The sequence below is a fragment of the Babylonia areolata genome, chromosome 26, assembly GCF_041734735.1.
Source record: "Babylonia areolata isolate BAREFJ2019XMU chromosome 26, ASM4173473v1, whole genome shotgun sequence".
Lineage (NCBI taxonomy): Eukaryota > Metazoa > Mollusca > Gastropoda > Neogastropoda > Buccinidae > Babylonia > Babylonia areolata.
In genome coordinates this window covers 46,089,194-46,116,183 of record NC_134901.1, presented here as the reverse complement: position 1 = coordinate 46,116,183, position 26,990 = coordinate 46,089,194, and the positions used below count along the sequence as shown (strand labels likewise).

The 26,990-nt window shown below is 44.9% G+C and overlaps 1 protein-coding gene across 2 annotated transcripts; it reads right to left on the bottom strand.

Annotated features, from left to right (window-relative positions):
* Positions 1 to 484: 484 nt before the first annotated feature.
* Positions 485 to 26,980, bottom strand: LOC143300846 (synaptic vesicle membrane protein VAT-1 homolog-like). Of its 2 annotated transcripts, XR_013057696.1 has the most exons (11): positions 26,155 to 26,980; positions 17,589 to 17,718; positions 16,178 to 16,393; positions 13,359 to 13,501; positions 12,758 to 12,861; positions 11,103 to 11,158; positions 10,302 to 10,496; positions 8,907 to 8,990; positions 7,339 to 7,592; positions 927 to 3,259; positions 485 to 884 (listed from the first exon to the last, which is right to left on the bottom strand). XR_013057696.1 is itself a non-coding variant. In XM_076614784.1 (10 exons), exons 1-9 carry the CDS (start codon positions 26,523 to 26,525, stop codon positions 7,377 to 7,379), a joined length of 1,515 nt encoding a protein of 504 aa, XP_076470899.1. In that variant the 5' UTR covers positions 26,526 to 26,980; the 3' UTR covers positions 485 to 3,259; positions 7,339 to 7,376. The 2 variants fall into 2 exon arrangements, 1 of the variants encoding a protein (XP_076470899.1); XM_076614784.1 differs by having other exon boundaries at positions 485 to 3,259.
* Positions 26,981 to 26,990: the final 10 nt, after the last annotated feature.

Below are 26,990 nucleotides of genomic sequence, written 5' to 3'. Positions count from 1 at the left end.
GGGCTCGGCATCTCTTTCTTTCACTTGGTTTCTGGCCTTACCCTTTTCTGTCAGTTGTCTCCCCATTTTCTGCCTTGCTGGACCATGCGCCTATGTTTTTCTTTTTGTCGGTTTTTTTTCTCAAGAAAGCATTTGACATTCTTTTTCTGTACTGGATAATTAGGCATTCTTATGGAGAGGTATTATTTTGCACTTAGGATGTCAGCTGCCTGTCTTCTTTTTGTTGTTGTCTGACCATGTGAGACATTTTCAAAACTCATCTCTTTGACAAGCTGGTTAAACATCTTCAAAAATGTTTTTGTCAGTTCACTTTGTGGATTAGCCGTTACATATGATTCAGTGGCCACCATCCCGATCTTCTAGACATTTTACATTTTCCACACAACCACAAATGAAGAATCAGTACAAGCACTACAATCAGAAAAAAGTCAGTTGCGGAAAGACAAGCCAGCCAACAACATGACCCAAAAACTCAGCAAAAAACTAAGCATCAAAATATTTACTCTGCATTTCAATGCATTCCAACAAAAGCAAACTTAGGGAGAAGGCGATTCAACAGACAAAACAGCACAATGGAAGGGGCGGGGAAGGAGGGGGGGCACAGAAGTTGCAGAGCACATGTCATGTCTATGATGCAGCACAACACAGCCAGGTGTAGTTTCTTCCTGTTGAAATGAAGCAGGGAAAGGAGAAGCCAGGAAGCCAGTGAGCCAAGTGTGTCACTGGCACTCTTCTTCACCGGATCCATTCACCTACCTCGGCCACACACCCTTATTTCTTTTTCCAGTCTTTTTTTTTTTTTTTTAATTAAAAAATTCATAATAAAGTTTGCACTCGCTTTTTTTTTTTTTTAATTCAAAAATTCATAATGAAGTTTGCAATCACTTTTTTTTTTAATTCAAAAATTCATAATGAAGTTTGCAGACACTTTTTTTTTAATTCAAAAATTCATAATGAAGTTTGCAATCACTTTCTTTAATTAAAAAAATTCATAAAGTTAACAAAAAAGTAACTGGACAATATATCAAGAACGTACTTCCACACACCGATACGAAGGTACAAAAAATATGGTGACAAATATTCCTATTGTGTATCAATGCATGAAAAAAAGGACTCTTAAAGAGAAAGAAATGCATCTACACCACACTCAAAGCAGAAAAACAGAACAAAATAACAAAAACAAAAAACACCCACTCACATGTGCTCACACATACAAGTCTGCAGCAATAACATTTCCAGAATCTGGGAGGAGACAGTATGCATTTCTATGGATGGCCATGAGAGTTCTGCATAGCCTAGTTAACTATATTGTGTGAGATGACCAGTTTGATCTCTTTAGCTACTTTCATTCTACTGATGTAAAAACAGCATAAACAAGTACTGGGAGAAATTGGTGTACAATCATTGTCTTTGATTATCGATCAGTGGCATGTAGTAAAACCATTTTGCCCCGAGTATGGTATAACATTAAGATGACTTTTTTTCTGTTTTACGATGCCCCAATTTGTCACACAGATAAATTTCAAATGATGAGGTTGTACCATCCTTTCTGCATTAGTAAATGTAGGATTAGGAGATTAAGGAAATTATACGAGATTGATGAGCAATTGCCAAACAAAACAAATTCCTCAGTTTTGAAGTTTGATAAGTTTTCTCCCTTGCCATACACCACTGCACATAATTCCAGAAAACCTGCAATGATGTGACATTTGCAGCCGAAACTCTTTCAGAAAACCTATAATTTTTCATTCAGAGAAGAAACGCTCACCAAAACGCAAACGATAATTTATCATTTGCAACAGAAAACACTTCCAGAAAACCTGCGACAGTGTCAACATTCAGAGCAGAAAAGCGTCCAGACATGTTCCAAAGCCTCTTCAGCAATGTGTCACCGTAACACAGGTAGAAAATAGTGTACTGATCCATTTCAGCACATTCACTCACCCCTCCCCACCACCACAACAGACAACATGCATATACTGACCAACCCAACCCTGTCTCTCTAGTCGATGCATTCAAGTAGAAGTGGCTGGGGGAAGTTGGGTGCTGGAAAGCACATGTTATTCACAGTCAATTTATTCAATTAGTACGGGTTGGGAGGGGAATACAGTTGAGTGTGTTTCAAGCACATGTTATTCAGTCAATTCATTCAATTCGAAGGGGACGGGGGACAAAGTTGAGTGTGTTTCAAGCACATGTTATTCACAGTCAATTTATTCAATTAGTACGAGTTGGGAGGGGAATACAGTTGAGTGTGTTTCAAGCACATGTTATTCAGTCAATTCATTCAATTCGAAGGGGAAGGGGGACAAAGTAGTGTGTTTCAAGCACATGTTATTCACAGTCAATTTATTCAATTAGAAGGGGAAGGGGGACAAAGTAGTGTGTTTCAAGCACATGTTATTCAGTCAATTCATTCAATTCGAAGGGGACGGGGGACAAAGTAGTGTGTTTCAAGCACATGTTATTCACAGTCAATTTATTCAATTCGAAGGGGAAGGGGGACAAAGTTGAGTGTGTTTCAAACATGTTATTCCCAGTCAATTTATTCAGTTAGTAGGGTTGGGAGGGAATAAAGTTGTGTTTCAAGCACATGTTATTCACAGTCAATTTATTCAGTTAGTAGGGTTGGGAGGGGAATAAAGTTAAGTGTGTTTCAAGCACATGTTATTCACAGTCAATTTATTCAGTTAGTAGGGTAGGGATTGGGAGGGGAATAAAGTTGAGTGTGTTTCAAGCACATGTTATTCAGTCGATTTATTCAATTAGTAGGGGTTGGGAGGTAAAGATGAGTGTGTTTCAAGCACATGTTATTCAGTCGATTTATTCAATTAGTAGGGGTTGGGAGGTAAAGATGAGTGTGTTTCAAGCACATGTTATTCACAGTCAATTTATTCAATTAGTAGGGGTTGGGAGGTAAAGATGAGTGTGTTTCAAGCACATGTTATTCACACCCCAACACGGTCTCCCCAGTCAACTCATTCGATCAGGAACAGGTGAGAGGAAAATTGAGAGCTGTGATGAACTCTTTTTTTTTTTCACATCAAGCATGTCACAACCAAATGATGAAAGCAATTGAATAACAAGAAGTCACTAAGAGGGAAAAGGAAAAGGGTGTGGGGGGGGCTGGGGAGGGAGAAAAACGACTAAAGCACAGGTGAAGACGCACACGTGGTGAAAGGTCAAGGTCAAGCACAGAGGTCAGAGGTCACCATCGTTCCATACAGGTACCACCACAGGTCAGATTGCACCATCATGCCTGCAACATGTCCATGGTATTGCATCGTGTCCCTTAAACCATCACTACACATGTAACATGTCCATAGTATTGCATTGTGTCCCTTAAACCATCACTACACATGTAACATGTCCATGGTATTGCATCGTGTCCCTTAAACCATCACTACACATGTAACATGTCCATGGTATTGCATCGTGTCCCTTAAACCATCACTACACATGTAACATGTCCACTATTGCATCGTGTCCCTTAAACCATCACTACACATGTAACATATCCACTATTGCATTGTGTCCCTTAAACCATCACTACACATGTAACATATCCACTATTGCATCGTGTCCCTTAAACCATCACTACACATGTAACATGTCCATGGTATTGCATCGTGTCCCTTAAACCATCACTACACATGTAACATGTCCATGGTATTGCATCGTGTCCCTTAAACCATCACTACACATGTAACATGTCCATGGTATTGCATCGTGTCCCTTAAACCATCACTACACATGTAACATGTCCACTATTGCATCGTGTCCCTTAAACCATCACTACACATGTAACATGTCCATAGTATTGCATCGTGTCCCTTAAACCATCACTACACATGTAACATATCCACTATTGCATCGTGTCCCTTAAACCATCACTACACATGTAACATATCCACTATTGCATCGTGTCCCTTAAACCATCACTACACATGTAACATGTCCACTATTGCATTGTGTCCCTTAAACCATCACTACACATGTAACATGTCCACTATTGCATCGTGTCCCTTAAACCATCACTACACATGTAACATGTCCATAGTATTGCATCGTGTCCCTTAAACCATCACTACACATGTAACATATCCACTATTGCATCGTGTCCCTTAAACCATCACTACACATGTAACATATCCACTATTGCATCGTGTCCCTTTAACCATCACTACACATGTAACATGTCCATAGTATTGCTTCGTGTCCCTTAAACCATCACTACACATGTAACATGTCCATAGTATTGCATCGTGTCCCTTAAACCATCACTACACATGTAACATGTCCACTATTGCATCGTGTCCCTTAAACCATCACTACACATGTAACATGTCCACTATTGCATCGTGTCCCTTAAACCATCACTACACATGTAACATGTCTACAGTATTGCATCGTGTCCCTTAAACCATCACTACACATGTAACATGTCCATAGTATTGCATCGTGTCCCTTAAACCATCACTACACATGTAACATGTCCACTATTGCATCGTGTCCCTTAAACCATCACTGCACATGTAACATGTCTATAGTATTGCATCGTGTCCCTTAAACCATCGCTACACATGTAACATGTCCATAGTATTGCATCATGTCCCTTAAACCATCACTACACATGTAACATGTCCATGGTATTGCATTGTGTCCCTTAAACCATCACTACAAATGTAACATGTCTATAGTATTGCATCGTGTCCCTTAAACCATCACTACACATGTAACATGTCCATGGTATTGCATTGTGTCCCTTAAACCATCACCACACATGTAACATGTCCACAGTATTGCATCGTGTCCCTTAAACCATCACTACACATGTAACATGTCCACTATTGCATCGTGTCCCTTAAACCATCACTACACATGTAACATGTCCACTATTGCATCGTGTCCCTTAAACCATCACTACAAATGTAACATGTCTATAGTATTGCATCGTGTCCCTTAAACCATCACTACACATGTAACATGTCCATAGTATTGCATCGTGTCCCTTAAACCATCACTACACATGTAACATGTCCACTATTGCATCGTGTCCCTTAAACCATCACTACACATGTAACATGTCCACTATTGCATTGTGTCCCTTAAACCATCACTACACATGTAACATGTCCATAGTATTGCATCGTGTCTCTTAAACCATCACTACATATGTAACATGTCCACAATTGCATTGTGTCCCCTTAAACCATCACTACAAATGTAACATGTCTATAGTATTGCATCGTGTCCCTTAAACCATCACTACACATGTAACATGTCCATGGTATTGCATTGTGTCCCTCAAACCATCACCACAAATGTAACATGTCCATAGTATTGCATCGTGTCCCTTAAACCATCACTACACATGTAACATGTCCATGGTATTGCATCGTGTCCCTTAAACCATCACTACACATGTAACATGTCCATAGTATTGCATCGTGTCCCTTAAACCATCACTACACATGTAACATGTCCACTATTGCATCGTGTCCCTTAAACCATCACTACACATGTAACATGTCCATGGTATTGCATCGTGTCCCTTAAACCATCACTACACATGTAACATGTCCATAGTATTGCATCGTGTCCCCTAAACCATCAGCACACCTGTTATGTCCACTGTATTGTATAGTGTCAACTAAACTATTGTTATACCTGTAACGAGACCATTGTGTTATATAGTGTCACACAGACCAGTATCACACTTGTACCATGTCAGATAAACCATCAACACGTAAGTGACATGTCCACCGCATCGTTTGTGTCACATAAACCATCATCACACCTGTAACATGTCCACCATTGTATAGTGTCACATAAACCATCATCACACCTGTAACATGTCCACTATTGTACAGTGTCACATAAACCATCACACCTGTGACATGTCCACTATTGTACAGTGTCACATAAACCATCATCACACCTGTAACATGTCCACCATTGTATAGTGTCACATAAACCATCATCACACCTGTAACATGTCCACTATTGTACAGTGTCACATAAACCATCACACCTGTGACATGTCCACTATTGTACAGTGTCACATAAACCATCATCACACCTGTAACATGTCCACTATTGTATAGTGTCACATAAACCATCACACCTGTAACATGTCCACTATTGTACAGTGTCACATAAACCATCATCACACCTGTAACATGTCCACTATTGTATAGTGTCACATAAAACCATCACACCTGTAACATGTCCACTACTGTACAGTGTCACATAAACCATCATCACACCTGTAACATGTCCACTATTGTATAGTGTCACATAAACCATCATCGCACCTGTAACATGTCCACTATTGTATAGTGTCACATAAACCATCACACCTGTAACATGTCCACTATTGTACAGTGTCACATAAACCATCATCACACCTGTAACATGTCCACTATTGTATAGTGTCACATAAACCATCATCACACCTGTAACATGTCCACTATTGTATAGTGTCACATAAAACCATCACACCTGTAACATGTCCACTATTGTACAGTGTCACATAAACCATCATCACACCTGTAACATGTCCACTATTGTATAGTGTCACATAAACCATCATCACACCTGTAACATGTCCACTATTGTATAGTGTCACATAAACCATCACACCTGTAACATGTCCACTATTGTACAGTGTCACATAAACCATCATCACACCTGTAACATGTCCACTATTGTATAGTGTCACATAAACCATCATCACACCTGTAACATGTCCACTATTGTATAGTGTCACATAAAACCATAAAGCATCATTTTTCTTCTTCTTCTACTTATTGTCAACATTATCATCATTATTATGAACAGTGTTGGTTTTCTTTCAAACAATTCTGACCAAAGTTAGCTGTGTGTGCCTGCTAACAGCATGCCGATGACTGGACCTTGTTTTACCAGGCAGACCACTGCCACCCATCTGGTGCAAGGGGGGCCCAACAACAGTCCTATCTATGCAAGACTCAAACCCGAGACCCTGGGTTCCTTGCCACGCCTATCCACCGAAATACTGCTAAACAGTCATGCAAAAATGCTAAAGTGCATGCTGATGAGCTCAAATCAAATCATATTATTGTGCTTAGAGCCTCGCCGACCATTAAGGCCATCTCAAAGCTATCGCCACATTTACATCTACTTTCAAGTCAAGGGTTAAAAAAAAGTACAATGAAACTAGTCACCGCTTCAAGCTTTTCACTCATAGTTTTAAAACTGATGAGCTCAAGCCCAAATGCAAGCACATACACACATATGGTGCAAGCATGCATGCATGCACACACACGAGCGCGCGCACGCAAACACACATCTTACCGGGCAATGTGTTGTCCACAGGCAAACAGTCCCCACTTTCACTGAGCGTCAGCTGCAGGCGCCTCTGTTGTCTCTGCCTTCTGGCCGTTCACCACCACCTCCTCGCTGTCCTTCTCCTGCCTCTCCTCCTTCTGCTCCTGGCCTTTCTGCTCCCCGTCCTGCTGCTTCTTCACCTCTCCACTCTCCGACACAGCCTCCCCCTCCACCACCGTCACCGACCCCTCCTCCTCCATCGTCACCTGCCTCACCACCACCTGTGGGGCATGGCCATGTACACTGTCAGTCTCTTCACTCTGCACGCTGATAAACACCTCCTGCATTTGTATTGTATTGTATTGTACTGTGTTGTATCGTGTTGTATTGTGTTGTATTATACTGTATTTCTCCCTCTCGTCACAACAGACTTCTTTGTGTGAAATTTGGGCTGCTCTCCCCAGGGAGAGCATGTCGCTACACTGAGAGCGTCACCTTTTTTGTGTGTGTGTATTTTTCCTGCCTGCAATTTTATTTATTTTCCTATCGAAGAGGATTTTTCTACAAAATTTTGCCAGGGATAACCCTTTTGTTGCCGTGGGTTCTTTTACATGCCCTTATCGCATGCTGCACACAGCACCTCGGTTTATCATCTCATCTGAATGACTAGTGTCCAGACCACCACTCAAGGTCTAGCGAAGGGGAGAAAATACTGGCGACTATGGGATTCAAACTCGTGTGCTCAGATTTTCCTGCTTCCTAGGTGGACGCCTCTAGGCCATCACTCCACTTTTGCATGCCACTACATGTGAAAGTGCTTGCACAACAGGTTGCACTTTTTTTAAATCTCTTGAAATTTCTGAAGTTATCTTTCACCTGAGTATGTGTGACTGTGTGCAAGAAATGTGCTATAGAATACATATGTGCAATGTTAGTGTTCATGTCTTTCAATATATCTATACAGATAATTACAATGCAATGATTACCAATTACAGTTTTCTTTTTTTTTTAATGAATATGTGAAATGCTATCATGTGAAAATGCTTACTGTTTCAGTTTAAGTTATTTAATGATTTTTGTCCATGTGTGTTGTGTAAATTGTCTTTTTGTGTGCTCCACCGGATAAAATTTCTCTTCATTGAGATACTAAACATATTCCTATCTTCCCATCTTATCTTACACCTTACTCAAAGAATACATCAACACGACAGATCCACTGACAATCATTTTAACAGATATTTGGAAGAAAAAAACCCATCTAGAAACAAATTGTGCAAGTGAAGTGTCACCTGCACCCACCCCACCACCTGTCTCCTGTCAGGACAGCAGAGGAGACAGCAACTGTGCGTACACACATGCACACACATGTGCACACATGCACACACGCACACACAAATATGGCAAAATACTGAAGCCTTAAGAAATGACACATACACACACATCCATGCACACGGACACACACATGGAAACGGACACACACACACAATTTTTTTTTGGTTAAATATCACTCTTAGTGAACAGACACAAAAATCAATCAACAACAACAGCCACACACACACACACACACACACACACACACCACACAGGAGGTTTACCCTGGTGATGGGTTCTTTGCTGGGGTCCAAGAGAACCTTGCCCACGTTCTGTCGGTCCTGAAGCTTCTGCATGCCCTGCCCCACCTGTCACACCGTGTTTCATGTCATCAACCAAGTCGTCAGCTGTCTATCTCCAAACAGAAGTTCACATGTGGTCTACCTGTCACACCGTGCATCATGTCATCAACCAAGTCATCAGCTGTTATCTCCAAACAGAAGTTGACATGTGGTCTACCTGTCACACTGTGCGTCATGTCATCAACCAAGTTATCAGCCGTCTATCTCCAAACAGAAGTTCACATGTGGTCTACCTGTCACACTGTGCGTCACGTCATCAACCAAGTTGTCAGCTGTCTTTATCTCCAAACAGAAGTTCACATGTGGTCTACCTGTCACACCGTGCGTCATGTCATCAACCAAGTCATCAGCTGTCTTTATCTCCAAACAGAAGTTCACATGTGTTTGCGCTGTTCATTTCTCACAATACAAACATTATAATATGCATTTGAAAGACTTGTATCTGTTTAAATCATCATAAGATCACATAAAGTTATGAAACTATTACATCCACAAATCAAAGAACATGTTATATATCAAAAACACTTATTAAAAGACAGACATACTTGTTTTAGCATTTAAAGAGATCACATAAAATTACATTGACACAATACAATTGTTTTCATGATCTAAGAGCAATAAACAGTCATCAAAAAGATTAGCCATCGAAGAACAGTCCAGTTAAAACATAAAGAGCAATTAAGAATCTCTCTCTCTCTCTCTCTCTCTCTTCCCCCTCCCCCTTCCTCTCCATCTTTCCACATACTGTGACTAACCATCATCACAAATGATGTCCAATATCATATGTTTGCATTGTTTTTATGTGGGTTTTTTTTTTTTTTTTTTTTTTGCATATGATTTTATACATAAAAAAATAGGCGAGTGGTTTAAGCAATGGACTTTCAATCCCAGGGTCTTGGGTTCGAATCTTGGTAACAGCACCTGGTTGGTAAAGTGTGGAGATTTTTCTGATCTCCCAGGTCAACATATGTGCAGATCTACTTGTGCCAAAACCCCCTTTTTTTGCGTATACTGATGCAAGCAGAAGATCCTGTAGTCCATGTCAGCGTTCAGTAGGTTATGGAAACAACATACCCAGCATGCACTCCTCTGAAAACGAGAGTATGGCTGCCTACATGGCGAGGTAAAAACGGTCATACATATAAAAGCCCACTCGTGTAAATACAAGTGAACGTGGGAGTTGCAGCCCACCAACGAAAAAGAAGACTACACAAAAAGTAAACAAGCTGTGTATCCCCCTTATCATATAGCACATCAACTGCCAACTGCACTGAAAGATGGTCATCGTCGTCATCATCAATCGTCATCATCACTCACATCTTCAAAGGCCCAGACAGAGTCGATGACGGGGGTTATCTTCCCCTGCGTGTAGAGCTCCAGCAGTCTGCTGACGACGTCGTGAATGTAGGCGTGCTGCCCGTGCCGGAAGAGCAGGTGTCGCAGGTGGAAGCCTCCCACACAGCGGTTCTCGTCACACATCCGAACGGGGCTCACCTTGTCCACCTGCCACCACTGCGCCACCAGGGACCCACACACACTATGTACAGACACTCTTTGCTTTACCAACGCTGTTCTGATGGGCGTGTGTGTTGAGTGTTGTGAGCGAGCGAGTGAGTGTGTGTGAGTGAGTGTGTGTGTGTGTGTGTGCATTTGTGTGTGTTTGAGTGTTAGTGTGCGAGTGTGTGTGTTGTGAGTTGTGTGTTGTGAGTGTGTGTTTGAGTATGAGTGTGTTGCGAGTTGTGAGTGTGAGTGTGAGTGTGTGTGTGTGTGAATCAGTGTGTGTGTGTATGTGTGTGCTTGTGCGCCTGCATGTGTTTCTCTGTGTGTGCGTGTGTGGGCGGGGGGGGGGGGGGGGGGGGTGCTTTATGTGCATGCACAAGGTGCATGTTGCAAGCAGTACCTCAGTTTATTGTGTCATCTGAACGACTTACACCCAGACCCCGACTTGCTCCCAAGTTGGGCTCATTACAAAGCTACCCTTCACCACCACATGCATGCGTGTGGGTTTCCATGTGCGTGCACACACACACACACATGCCTGTGTGACTGTGTTTGTGCTTGGCCGAGTCTGTCCCAGTGTCTGAATGATCATGTGTGCGGGTCAAAAACACGACTCACTGATTTGGCAAAGCTCAACAGGCTCTTTGTCTCTCCTGTCACCACGTTGGCTGACCCTGCACATATAATGCCGTCATTACTGTATACATACGCACAATGCCGTCATTACTGTATACACACGCACAATGCCATCATTACTGTATACACACGCACAATGCTGTCATTAATGTATACATACACACAATGCCGTCATTACTGTATACATACACACAATGCTGTCATTACTGCATACATACACACAATGCTGTCATTACTGCATACATACACACAATGCCGTCATCACTGTATACATACACACAATGCCGTCATCACTGCATACATACACACAATGCCGTCATCACTGTATACATACACACAATGCTGTCATTACTGCATACATACAATGCCGTCATCACTGTATACATACACACAATGCTGTCATTACTGCATACATACAATGCTGTCATTACTGTATACATACACACAATGCCGTCATCACTGCATACATACACACAATGCCGTCATTACTGTATACATACACACAATGCTGTCATTACTGCATACATACAATGCCGTCATCACTGTATACATACACACAATGCCGTCATTACTGCATACATACACACAATGCCGTCATCACTGTATACATACACACAATGCCGTCATCACTGTATACATACACACAATGCCGTCATCACTGCATACATACACACAATGCCGTCATTACTGTATACATACAAACAATGCCGTCATTACTGCTGTCATTACTGCATACATACACACAATGCCGTCATTACTGCTGTCATTACTGCATACATACATACAATGCCGTCATTACTGCATACATACACACAATGCCGTCATTACTGCTGTCATTACTGCATACATACACACAATGCCGTCATTACTGCTGTCATTACTGCATACATACATACAATGCCGTCATTACTGTATTCATACACACAATGCCATCATTACTGTATTCATACACACAATGCCATCATTACTGTATTCATACACACAATGCCATCATTACTGTATTCATACATACAATGCTGTCATTACTGCCGTCATTACTGCATAAATACACACAATGCCGTCATTACTGCATACATACATACAATGCCGTCATTACTGTATTCATACACACAATGCCGTCATCACTGTATACATACACACAATGCTGTCATTACAATGACATTTTAAATCAGCTAATTAAATAGAACTGTTAATCATAACTGTCAATCACACAAACTTTGTCAAATAAAATCAATCTGCTGGTCATCCTTTTTACAAACATGCATGGTATGTAATGTGACAATATATGTAACTGAACAACAATGTTTCATCCAAAGATTGCTCACCATTCTTATTTCCCACAACAAAGAAATCAAAGTTTGATGCATACAACTCAAAATAATTAATGTATTTGCTGCAAAATTAAGAACTCTCGACACAATGTATTTTGCCCCTAAAATTGGAAGTGACACAAAGGACACACCATAGGGGATGTACTTGTTCCAGCATTCAAGCCTCTGACAAAAACAACTCACCACATGGAAATGTTTTTTGACACCAAAGTCAAACATTTGACACAAACGACTGACCATAAAGGACATTTGCAAAAGCACTCCCTCCCACCCTCCCAAGTCCGCAGTTTGAACCAAAGGACTGACCATAGAGGATGTATTTGCCGAGAGGTTTGAGGAGGGCGACCCCACGGTTGGTGTCTTCACCACCCAGACAGTCCAGCACAACGTCCACGCCTTTGGCAGACACCCTGCAACACCACACACACCAACCCTCCGCTTACTTCCCCTGCACCCACACAACCACACCCACCCACACACCCACCCACACAACCACCCACCCACCCACCTCCCCATCCCACACCCACAGTCTAGCACAATACCCATGCCTCTGGCTGTCACGGTGCACTGCAACACTCACCAGCTCTCTTTTCTTCCTCAGCACACTCTCCCTTCCTACCAACACAACCACCCACCCCATTCACACAACTAACCATCCATCCATCCACTCACCCACACAACCACCCATCCACACAACCACAAACAACCACCGACCTACACAACCACAACCACCCACAACCACCAACCCACACAACCTTCCATCCATCATCAAGTGGAGTGATGACCTAGAGGTAACGCATCCGCCTAGGAAGCGAGAGAATCTGAGCACACTGGTTCAAAAGAATGAACAGACACACACACAAACGAACGAACGAACAAATATATGAACGAACACCGCCAGACTGACTTTCTGATCTCCTGGACGTAGTCCGAGTTGTGGTCAAGGAGGTGGGTAACCTGGTCCTTGATGCGGTCGTGTTTACAGCGAGAGGCCGTGCCAAAGACTGTCACGTTGCCCACAGTGGCCAACAGCTGGAGGATAGCCTGGCCCTGTGTCAGTGACAGGACAACATCACTGTGTACATGTCATCACTGTGTTCATGTCATTATCACTGTGTACATGTCATCACTGTGTTCATGTCATCATCACTGTGTTCATGTCATCATCCCTGTGTACATGTCATCACTGTGCACATGTCATATCATCATCCCTGTGTACATGTGTGTACATGACATAGCATTATTATCACTGTGTACATGTCATCACTGTATACATGACAATATCATCACTGTGTACATGACATATCACTGTGCATATATCACTGCATACATATCACTATGTGCATGACATAATATCATTGTGTATATATCACTGTGTACATGACATTGTGTACACATTATCATTATGTACATATAATTGTGTACATATGTGTACTGGCCGTGTGTACATGACATCCCTGTGTCCTGGCCCTGTGTGTGTACATGACATCCCTGTGTCCTGGCCCTGTGTGTGTGTACATGACATCCCTGTGTCCTGGCCCTGTGTGTGTACATGACATCCCTATGTCCTGGCCCTGTGTGTGTACATGACATCCCTGTGTCCTGGCCCTGTGTGTGTACATGACATCCCTGTGTCCTGGCCCTGTGTGTGTACATGACATCCCTGTGTCCTGGCCCTGTGTGTGTACATGACATCCCTGTGTCCTGGCCCTGTGTGTGTACATGACATCCCTGTGTCCTGGCCCTGTGTGTGTACATGACATCCCTGTGTCCTGGCCCTGTGTGTGTACATGACATCCCTGTGTCCTGGCCCTGTGTGTGTACATGACATCCCTGTGTCCTGGCCCTGTGTGTGTACATGACATCCCTGTGTCCTGGCCCTGTGTGTGTACATGACATCCCTGTGTCCTGGCCCTGTGTGTGTACATGACATCCCTATGCCCTGGCCCTGTGTGTGTGTACATGACATCCCTATGCCCTGGCCCTGTGTGTGTGTACATGACATCCCTATGTCCTGGCCCTGTGTGTGTGTACATGACATCCCTATGTCCTGGCCCTGTGTGTGTGTACATGACATCCCTATGTCCTGGCCCTGTGTGTGTGTACATGACATCCCTATGTCCTGGCCCTGTGTGTGTGTACATGACATCCCTGTGTCCTGGCCCTGTGTGTGTGTACATGACATCCCTGTGTCCTGGCCCTGTGTGTGTGTACATGACATCCCTGTGTCCTGGCCCTGTGTGTGTGTACATGACATCCCTGTGTCCTGGCCCTGTGTGTGTGTACATGACATCCCTGTGTCCTGGCCCTGTGTGTGTGTACATGACATCCCTGTGTCCTGGCCCTGTGTGTGTGTACATGACATCCCTGTGTCCTGGCCCTGTGTGTGTGTACATGACATCCCTGTGTCCTGGCCCTGTGTGTGTGTACATGACATCCCTGTGTCCTGGCCCTGTGTGTGTGTACATGACATCCCTGTGTCCTGGCCCTGTGTGTGTGTACATGACATCCCTATGTCCTGGCCCTGTGTGTGTGTGTACATGACATCCCTATGTCCTGGCCCTGTGTGTGTACATGACATCCCTATGTCCTGGCCCTGTGTGTGTACATGACATCCCTATGTCCTGGCCCTGTGTGTGTACATGACATCCCTGTGTCCTGGCCCTGTGTGTGTACATGACATCCCTATGTCCTGGCCCTGTGTGTGTACATGACATCCCTATGTCCTGGCCCTGTGTGTGTGTACATGACATCCCTATGTCCTGGCCCTGTGTACATGACATCCCTATGTCCTGGCCCTGTGTGTGTGTACATGACATCCCTATGTCCTGGCCCTGTGTGTGTACATGACATTCTGTGTCCTGGCCCTGTGTGTGTACATGACATCCCTATGTCCTGGCCCTGTGTACATGACATCCCTATGTCCTGGCCCTGTGTGTGTGTACATGACATCCCTATGTCCTGGCCCTGTGTGTGTGTACATGACATCCCTATGTCCTGGCCCTGTGTGTGTGTACATGACATCCCTATGTCCTGGCCCTGTGTGTGTACATGACATCCCTATGTACTGACCCTGTGTGTGTACATGACATATCACTACCACAACAGTGGTGGCCATGAGTACAGTATTGTCACACTGTTCCTGTGTGACTGCGTGCATGAAAACAGGCAAAAAGTATGCACATTTTTTGTAGTGTTCCCATTTTCAAAGCTAAAAAAAAAATTAAAAAAATAAAAATCACATCTGAACCAGTATTCCTATGTCTACAGGCAAACTTCCGTGAATACACGAACCTATGGTGAACGTTCTTTCTTCTTTGCTGCTCCTCACATCTGGAACAACCTAACCATATCCATGGCATCTGATTCTGTCTCTGATTTTTGCTTTTCACTAAAAACCCATGTTTTAAAACCTACCTATAAGCACTCTCAGCTTCCTCCTCCTCCAACACCACCCATGTCAGCTCACTTTGGATGTATGTAGAGTGGGAGGGGGAGAGTGGAGGGGGATGGAGGAAGAGGTTTTGAGAAAAAGTCAGAAATGATTTATGTAATTCGTAATATTTTCTTTTCATGTAAAGCACCCTGAGCTCATAGAGAGAAAGAGCGCTATATAAATGTACATTATTATTTCTTCTTTTTTTTTTTCTTTTTTTTTTTTTTTTTAAATCAAACCAGCCCCACCCTACCCCACCAACACCCTGTCCCCAAAGTCCCTGCACTCACCACGCCCCCTCCGGCAGAGTGCAGCAAGAGTGACTGGCCCTGACGCACGTTGGCCAGGTCGAAGAGCAGTATGTAGGCCATGACGTAGTGCACCAGCAGACACACCCCGTCCTGAAAGGTGACGTTGTCCGGCAGCCGGTACACTTGATTGGCCGGCACCGTCACTAGCTCTGCCCACGCCGTGTGGTCCGTCAGCGCCATCACACGGTCCCCAACCTGCACAGTGTTGGATGTACTGCATTGCATTGCATTGCATTGCATTGTATTGTATTGCGTTGTATTGCGTTGTATTGCGTTGTACTGCATTGTACTGCATTGTATTGCGTTGTATTGGGTTGTACTGCATTGCATTGTATTGTATTGCGTTGTACTGCATTGCATTGCATCGCATTGTATTGCACTGCATTGTGTTCAGCTTACTGCATTGCATTGTACTGCATTGCATTGCACTGTATTGCATTGAATTGTATTGTACTGCATTGCATTGCATTGTACTGCATTGCATTGCATTGTACTGCATTGCATTGCGTTGTATTGTGTTGCATTGCATTGTATTGCGTTGTACTGCATTGCATTGTGTTGTATTGTGTTGAACTGCATTGCATCGCATTGTATTGCACTGCATTGTATTGTACCGCATTGTGTTCAGCGTACTGCATTGCACTGTACTGCATTGCACTGTATTGCATTGAATTGTATTGTACTGCATTGCATTGTACTGCATTGCATTGCATTGTACTGTACTGCATTGCATTGTACTGCATTGCATTGTATTATATTGTACTGTACTGTATATACGCAAGCAGATCAAATATGCACGTTTAAGATCCTGTAAACCCTCAGTATCAGCGTTCGGTGGGTTATGGAAACAAAAAACATACCCAGCATGCACACCCCAGAAAACGGAGTATGGCTGCCTACACGGTGGGGGGTAAAAACGGTCATACACGTAAAAAGCCCACTCGTGGACATACGAGTGAACGTAGGTGTTGCCGCAGCCCACGAACAAAGAAGAAGAGCAGAGAGACTGAAAAGACCAACTGCAGTCCACTCCATCCGTATACAAAATTGCACTGGCTCTTAGTGCTGCAGCCTTGTCGGCAAGTTGGCCTTTGGGAACCATCCCAACGCCGACTGTCCTAAAACCCTCTTGGCCGAGAGAGTGGGGATGTAACTTGGGCAAGACACTCTCCACTATAATCAAATTCTAGCCCAAATAGTCGGAACAGCAGTTGCCTCCTCTGCTGTTCTGATGGTCATAGACACGAGTGACTATCATATATATATATATATATATACCAGTACCAACAGACTGAACAGTCCAGCCAGTGAGCAGATCAGTCGACTAGCTGCACTGAGTCACACACTGAGACAGACGCTGAGTAAATTACCCAGGGACAGACAGACTCACAGCAAAGCCGTCCGTGTCGGGCCCCAGGGCCTCCACGATGCCTGCACACTCCGACCCCATGATGAGGGGCGTCTTGGGAGGGCTGTCCACGATCCCCTGCCGGATCATCAGGTCCTGGAAATTCATGCCGCTGTTCGCACGCACACGCGCGCGCGCGCACACACACACACACGCACACACACAAACACACGTACACAAACACACACGCACACAAACACACGCACACATACACAGATGCATGCATGCACGCACACACACACACACACGCACGCACGCACGCACGCACGCACACCGTTTCAGTGGTTCTGCTTATTCCGTTAAAAGCCATTCTGCTTTTTTTTTTTTTTTTTAATCAAAAGAAAGATCTGTTGTCTGCATATCAATTCCCAATCTTAGGATCAGCAGGCTAGGATATAATATATAGCATATATACATACAATGGGAATGCCTCAGAATAAGCTGGACACACACACACACTGTATATATATATATGAGAGAGAGGGAGAGAAAGAGAGAGAGTATACGTGGACAGATATCGGCATCTCAAACTGGACAAGAGAACGGTGTCTCGCAATGGAGACAGTGGTATCTCAATATGGACAGACAACAGAATAACATCAACGTGGACAGATATCGCCATCTCACAGTCGACACGAGAACGGTGTCTCGAAATGGGAATTAATTGTTATCTCCAAATCTAGGCTGTGCCACAGCTCACTCGTCAGTCGATCATGTAGCTATACATTGTCATTGCCCATCGCTCCCGGTGGAGCATAGGCCATCAACGACCCCTCGCCCCTCGTGATGCTGGACGCTGGCTTCCTGAGAGTGTCCGATCCAGCTTGGGGTCGACGGCCTCTTTCATCCTTTCCAGTAGAACCCTGTTGATAACCTTAACTGGCGTTGACAGGAGCATGATCCCTCGGTAGTTGCTGCAGTCCCTGAGGTCTCCTTTCTTCGGCAGCTTGATGATGATTCCTTCTTTCCACTGGGCCGGTACCTCCTCCTTCTCCCAGATCTTGAAGAGGCTGTATAGCATGTTGACAGCTGTTTCCATGTCTGCTTTGATGGCTTCTGCTGGTATCTCGTCCGGCTCTGCCGCCTTCCCATTTCTCAGAGTCATGATGGCCTTCTTGATCTCTACCTTTGAGGGTTTGTCGCAGCTGGTGGGCAGTTCTGTCTCTGCGGGTGGAATGTCTGGTGGTGCGTCAGGGGCGGGGCGGTTCAGCAGCTCCCTGAAGTGTTCTGCCCATCGTTTCAGCTGTTCCTCGGTTGTCAGTTGTATGTGGATGGAAAACGACCTCACCTTGACCACGCCGGTGACGGATTCATTAATCGGACACTGTCCGCTTGACCCACAAAATGTGACAGATCATTGACCTCTTGATCAAATCAGTGGGAAGGCGTTGTTTTGTTTTACTTGTTCTGTGAACATGATGCACCGAAAGAGCCCAAAGAGCGGCGTCAGCTGGTGTGGCAGTGTCTTCTCTGCACGTCTACCACTGTGTGTGTTCACCAGTTGTTCTGTGTCCCTGTTGTTTTTTCAGCAAACGTGTCCACTATTTTTTGTTTCCTTTCAGATATGACAAAGTATTTTCTTGAATTGCTCCAACGGGACCCCCCCCCCCCCTTCTTCCTTCTCAATACCTCCTCGGAAACCAGTGTCTCATTAGTCAACTACCTCGGGTACTATGCTAACGGGCAGTAACCCTAGCGACCCATGCGTTAAACTACCGCTGATAAACAGTTAACCCCAGGCAGTGACCCAGACGTAAAAACCATCCCTGATAACTAATGCTAGTCCACTGACCTAATAAGTAAAACTGCCCCTAATGATTAACAGTAGTCTAACGACCAATAAGTAAAACGGTCTAATAACTGGCATAAGCCCCTGTGAAACGAAGTAAAACTACCCTTTAAAGTTTACTAGTAACCCGGTGACCCCATAAGCAGTAAACTACCCCTAACAAAAAAACAAAACAAGAAAAACAACAAAAAGCCCAATGACCCACGGGTTCATGATTGTCCAGTGACGGCAGTTACACACTGTAACACTGAGCGGGTGAACACGCGGGTATTGCTGACGCACGTCTACATCTTCACACAATGTACAGTACAAGATAAAATCTTCACGCTTCATCCCCCCCCCCTCCCCACCCCCCCAGTCCCTGGATGACATGACCACAAGAATGTGCTGAGTACACACTGGTCATTGGATACATTATTACACACACAGCACTCCCCACCCCTCCTCCACCCACCCACCCCCTCCCTCACCACAAAGACAATGCACAAAACTCGAACTGGGCAACGTTCACTTGCTCATTTTAGCCCGTGACCTACATGCGTGTAGTGATAAAAGCTTATTGTTTTCTGATAAGTCAAGGCGTTTGGCCCTGACCTTGGGGTGCAAGGGGCCCCGATACACCAGAGATAGCAGACAAATAATGATGAGTCTTGTCTCTTAGGTCGCACAAAGCTTCATCAGAAACAGCTTGTCTGCCTAATCTTGTCTCGACTAAGGCTCATGTCAATATCACTTCCCGGGCCCATCCCCTCTTTACGAGAAAAAAAAGAAGATAGTTGTGCTTTCTGTTCAAAGACACTGCCGACTGTCTAGTAACAGCAAGAACCCCCCCACCCCCACCCCCAAAACAAAGAATAAGTCTAAAGTCAGACATATTTAATTACTACTCGCGCACAAATGCGGACTGACCATATGCAGTGCACATGCATTCTTATACAAGTGCCCTGACCAACTGACTCACTGACCCGTTCATGGATGTCAGTGCTTGTCGAGTTCAATACATCCGTTAGTGTCCAGTGATTGACGTGCTTCATTTGAATGGAATCCGTCAGTAAGGCGCTCACTGTTTAACTGCCATGCCACCAATAGGAAAAGAAAATGTAGTTCGTGTTTGTGTGTGTGTGTGTGTGTGTGTGTGTGTGAGAGAGAGAGAGAGAGAGAGAGAGAGAGAGAGAGAAAGAGAAAGAGAGTGAGAGGGGGGGGGGGGGGGCAACCCAAAGAAACTGAACAAAAGAATATCCTCATGTTACAAAAAAAAAAAAAAAAATACAGATCCAGTCACGTATGTAGTGTTAGTTTTCACACACACACACACACACACACAGGGAGGGAGAATGAGTATGAGAGTGTGTGTGTGTGTGTGTGTGTGTGTGTGTGTGTGTGTGTGTACGTGTGTGTCTGTAGGTTTCTCCAGCTCCGCTCAGCCAACTGAAGGTTTACGCCATGCTTCAGTGAACGCCAGAATTTTAATGCGCATGGCGGTGTGGTTATGTGGGTAAACACCACACTGCATGACGCAAGTCACGCCAACCAACAACAATAGTTTCTTCGCGTTTGAAGGCCGACAAAAACGTTCCAGTGACAGCCGTTTAGGTGTAGTTTGTTAATTAACTGACTGGTCGATCAGCTGTGTTAAGTGTCACACTCCAGTTGGCCAAATCAGTCTTTGGCATGCTGGGCTGGCTGCTTTACCTCCCTACACACCGTCCATAGTTTTGAACAGCATTACGTCATTACAGTATGACGTCATGTATGATACACATTTCCTATCCGTGTGGAACAGTATGATATCGTGTACAAGACATAATTATTGTCGACACGTGTGGTCGGAAACAGAATGACGTCATGTACAAAGCACACATCGCACACGTGTGGAACAGCATGACGTCACAGTGTACATGACACACATCGACCACACGTGCGGAACAGTATGAGGTCATGTACACGGCACACATAAACCGTGTGTGGAACAGCATGACGTGTACAAGACATGTACACCCAGTGTGGAACAGCATGACATGTACACCCAGTGTGCAACAGCATAACATGTACACCCAGTGTGGAACAGCATAACATGTACACCCAGTGTGCAACAGCATGACATGTACATGTACACCCAGTGTGGAACAGCATGACATGTACAAGACATGTACACCCAGTGTGGAACAGCATGACATGTACAAGACATGTACACCCAGTGTGCAACAGCATGACATGTACACCCAGTATGGAACAGCATGACGTGTACAAGACATGTACACCCAGTGTGGAACAGCATGACATGTACAAGACATGTACACCCAGTGTGGAACAGCATGACATGTACAAGACATGTACACCCAGTGTGGAACAGCATGACATGTACAAGACATGTACACCCAGTGTGGAACAGCATGACATGTACAAGACATGTACACCCAGTGTGGAACAGCATGACATGTACAAGACATGTACACCCAGTGTGGAACAGCATGACGTGTACAAGACATGTACACCCAGTGTGGAACAGCATGACGTGTACAAGACATGTGCACCCAGTGTGGAACAGCATGACATGTACACCCAGTGTGGAACAGCATGACATGTACAAGACATGTACACCCAGTGTGGTACAGCATGACATATACAAGACATGTACACCCAGTGTGGAACAGCATGACATGTACAAGACATGTACACCCAGTGTGGAACAGCATGACATGTACAAGACATGTACAGCCAGTGTGCAACAGCATGACATGTACACCCAGTGTGCAACAGCATAACATGTACACCCAGTGTGCAACAGCATAACATGTACACCCAGTGTGCAACAGCATGACATGTACACCCAGTGTGCAACAGCATGACATGTACACCCAGTGTGGAACAGCATGACGTGTACAAGACATGTACACCCAGTGTGGAACAGCATGACGTCATGTATAATGCACTCACTGAACACTGACGTGTGTGCAACAGCATCACTTCTATTTAAAGCCATTCAAGGGTCTCCAGTCTTGACGTCAACAACAACAACACACACACACACACACACACACACACACACACCGTGTGAAACAGCATGACGTGTATAAGCCACAAGGCACACATACACGTGTTTCATTTATTATCTCATTGTTCTTCCAAACGATATCTGCACTGCTGTTGTAGACGGTACGTTTTTTAGGCGAATTAACTCGTTCAGGTCTCAACAAAACCCCATGCTGTATAAAGCACGAGACACAGCAGTATTCAGTACTGATTGAGTTAACATGACTTTAAAAAAAAAAAAAAAGTATTATATTGGGGTACACTGAGTACACTGTATGTGGCAAAGTGGGCGTTTCCTTCCACATTTTTATTTATCTATTTATTCATTTTGAAACGTCTGTTCGATTATAACTTATAATACAGGTCCTTTTCTTGTTCCGTAATAAACACCTCTTCCCAAACCTCCTCTCTCTCTTAACCACACCCCTCAATAAATATATCAATGCACGCGGATACACTGTGGATGTACGAGACAGAGTGTGTGTGTGTGTGTGTGTGTGTGTGTGTGTGTGTGTGCGTGATGCGTGCGTGCGTGCGTGTAGGGAGTTGAGGGAGGAAAAACGCACATAGGTCCGTATGGGCGTGTACCTATGTATAAATACAAAAGCATAATAATTTGTGTATACGTGTGTCAAGTGTGCACTGAGCTGGGCATTGCGTACAGCTGTCAGTGTGTGACAAGAGAGTCCCGGCGCGCGCATGTGCATGTGTATGTCAGTGTATGTGAATGCGAAATGCATGGGACGACATAGACATGAAAGAGACACAAAGACAGAGGGACAGATAGAGAGAAAGAGAGAACGGGAGAGAAAAGTAGGCCATGTTCTTTCGTGTTGACGTCTCTGACAACGCTGCAAAATATTTTTCCTTGCCGAATCCCCGCGCTGAACAGCTCAACATGTGGTTGTGTGTGTGTGTGTGTTCGAGCATGTGCGTGCGTACGTGTGAGCGACTGTACCGGACGGTGCTTGCGCAAGCGTGCAGTGCAACTGTGTGTGTGTGTGTGTGCGCGCGCGCGTTTGTGTGTGTGCGTGCGTGCGTGCGTGTGCGTGTTCCAGCGTGTGTGAGTGCGTCAGTGAGTGTGTAGGAGTGAGAGAAAGAGAGAGTGTTGTGTGTATGTGTGTGTGTGTGTGTGTGTGTGTGTGTGCGCGCGCGCGTGTTCGAGCGTGTGTGAGTGCTAGAGTGCGAGAGAGAGAGAGAGAGTGTGGATGTATGTGTGAGAGTGACTGTGCTCGCGCGGTCGGGCGTGTCAGTGTGATTGACAGCGACAATAACAGATTCACTATAGACAACAGCAAGTGGATGATCCCTAGGCTGCCGTAGGGGGGAGGGAGGGGGCCGGGGAGAGGGAGGGGGCCGGGGGGATAGGGGGGGGGCTTGTCCAGGAAGTTTTTTGGGGGGGAGGGTAGTCAGGATACAGCTCTACACACCTAGTGCCCCCACCCCCACCCCACCCACTTCAAATGCACAATATATTCTTCCTTGTGGGTCAGTTACTGAGCGTGGAGATTTATCTTGTGTTACACGTTGTGTGAACACATCCAGATGTGCACGAGCAATACACACATGTTCGTACGTGGGTACGGTGTGTAACCCTGCCCCCCCAACCCTTGACAATCACGAACCCATAGACTGCCATCAGCGCTGTATCACCACAGTTCTGCACACAGTGTGGCAGTAAAATCAACTCCGTATCTGTTTTCTTTTCAAACCGACTAAACATACCTACATTCGTTACGATTAGTTTCAAGTTCAATTTTTCCTTCACTCCTGTATATGAACTGCAGTCCAGTGACAAGAATGGGCTGGTGTGTGTGTGCGCGCGCGCGTGTGTGTGGAGGAGTGGGGGAGAGGGGTTCTGCGAGCGAGTTGGTCTGTGTTTGTTTTCAAGTGAAGACAACTTGCACGTAGCCACTACCTGCTGTTCTGGTGTCACACAGAACAACTGAGCGCGCGCCGAAGCAAAATGTATGGCAGCACTGTATAACATTGACAGGGTTTGGCAATAACTTACCCCCCCCCTCACTTCCCCCCCCCCCCCCTGCCCCCCCTTCCCAGTCTGTCCTCCGCCCCAGTCTTCCGCTTCCCATAATTATCTGGATTTTTACTCTGCTCTTTTTGTGCTTTGGGACTGGAAGCACAGACTGAAGTTACAAAGTATAACCATGTACAATCCTTTGTAACATTTTCGCCAATAATATTTCCTTTATATCGTGTAACCAGAATTCATACGTCTATAAATTCTGGCCAACAACACGAACTATAACTGTACAGTGCAGAATGGAAGAAGTCACGGAAGAACATTGGAATCTTATCTTCATGGTCAACACCCGAATTGCACAAACATGGAATGCACTACCAATCGAAGTTAAACTTGCACAAAATACTAACACGTTCAAAAATCTCCTTGACGACACCTTGAACAGGAATCAGACGTTTGAGGCCTGTGAAGACCTGTTCGTCGTTCAACTGGATACAGTATACCAGCAGAAAATTTTTTTTTGACTATGATGAATTAAGTTTCTGGCAGAAGTGTACTTGCGTACACCGCCCAACAACAAACAAAAGATGAAAATAAATAAATAAAAGAAAATGGAAGAAATGAAGTTGAAGACGCGATGGGGACATAAAGAGGCCGAGAGGTCTAGATAGATGACTGCCAGTCCCTATACTACTACTACTACTACTGCTGCTACTACTACTACTACTACTACTACTACTACTACTACTACTACTACTGCTGCTACTACTACTACTACTACTACTTGTTCTCAGCCACAGGTCATGGACGCTGGACGGGTTTTGTTTCCAAAGGGGTAAATATCTGCACTCACTATCACCGCTGTCTAACCTGCTTGATGGCAGCCATTTTCAACTGATGCACAATTCACCTGCCCACCCCCACCCCACCCCCACAATTCAGTTCCACAACCAACCCTCGCTCACCCTTTTTCTTTTACTTCGCCACTATCACCCCCCTCCCCCATCTCTCTCTCTCTGAAGGGCTCTGTAACGCTGAATGAACATTAAAAAAAATGCCATTGTGATTGTCATTCTCTATCCAACTACCAATATCTAAATTTGAAGTTTTACTTCAAATCCTTTCTGCTACTTAACTTTTTTTCTATTGAATGAGAAATCAAGGAACTTATCTCACTCATTCGATTCTGTACCTCAGTAGTAAGGGGGTGGGATACAGCCAGGTTTGTACAGATCACAGTAATAAGTAACAGGCAAAAAGTCTACATCTGTGCTCCAAACAGGCCTGCATCCCGTATTTTGTAGTCTTCGATTGATATGAGCGAACACAAATGAATGTACTGGACAAAGTTTATCATAAATAAGCAAAGAATGCTAGACACAAACCGTGTTCATCGTCACTTATTGTCGATGGTGATGCTCTCTCTCTCTCTCGCTTTATGAAAGATTTCTTTTCGTACCCCCCTTTCCACTTTCTCATTCACAGCAGAGAAGTCAAAGTCAACACGAGGGAAAGACAGACTCTTCGTGTTCAATACTAGATCTTAGTGTAAATGACTTTCACAACTCAACATAATGGTCATCGTTTCAACAGACCCTTCGCGTTATGAACAATATCTTAGTGTAAATGACTTTCACATAATGGTCAAACCGTTACTGTAAAGCTATGACGTTAACCTACAAACTGGGAGAAAGAGCAGTGGGGTAGGGGTGAAAGGAAGGAAATCTTTCAGGCGATTGGCTCACCAGATGCTGACACGGATGAGCAGCTGGTCCTTGGCTGGTGACGGCTGCGGTCTCTGCTGCACCCGCATCATCTTCGTGCCCCCGAAGCCCATCAGCATCACGCACTTCATCTTCGCAACCACCTCCTCCTCTTTCTTCTCCACCTTCTCTTCCGCTGTCTTCTCCGCTTTCTCTGCCCCTGCCGCCTTCTCGGTCTTCTCTTCCTCCACCGCCTTTTCTTCCGCGGCCTTCTCCTCCTTTTCTCCTTCAGTCTTATTCTCCGCGGCCTTCTCCTCCTTGCCTCCCGTGGCGGCCTGCTGGGTCTCCTCTGGCGTGGTGGCCTCGGTGGCAGCGGGAGCTTCTGAACCCGCTGGTTCTTTGTCTCCAGGCATGATTATAATTCTCTGCGGCCTTCCTTCTCTTGTTGCTGACTGACTTTGGGTCACCAGTCAGGCTGTCACTGTCAACAGCAAACAACTGCTCAGCTTGCACAACAAGTTAAAGCGTCCCACAATGGCTGAAGTTTCTCGTGATTTTGTGTGTCCAGTTGCACGCACGAGTCACACGACGATACGGGCTGTGCGATTTTGAGCACAATAATTTGGCCACCAGAGCTTTTTCCTGTTGGCTGCAGAAAGACAAACGGGAAGAATGTCAAAGCGACCTTCTAGCAACCGTGGAAATCAGAAGCCAAAGTTTTGTCCTGAGCTGAGGAGGCAACAGCGGTTTTCTTTCGCGTCCACCCCTGACGTGGACTGTGGCAGTGATGTCAACGTGGCCTCAGAGAACCGCCACTCCCTGTGCCCTGGGTGTCCAGACTGAGACCGCGGCAGACGACTGTGTGTCAGTCGCTCACT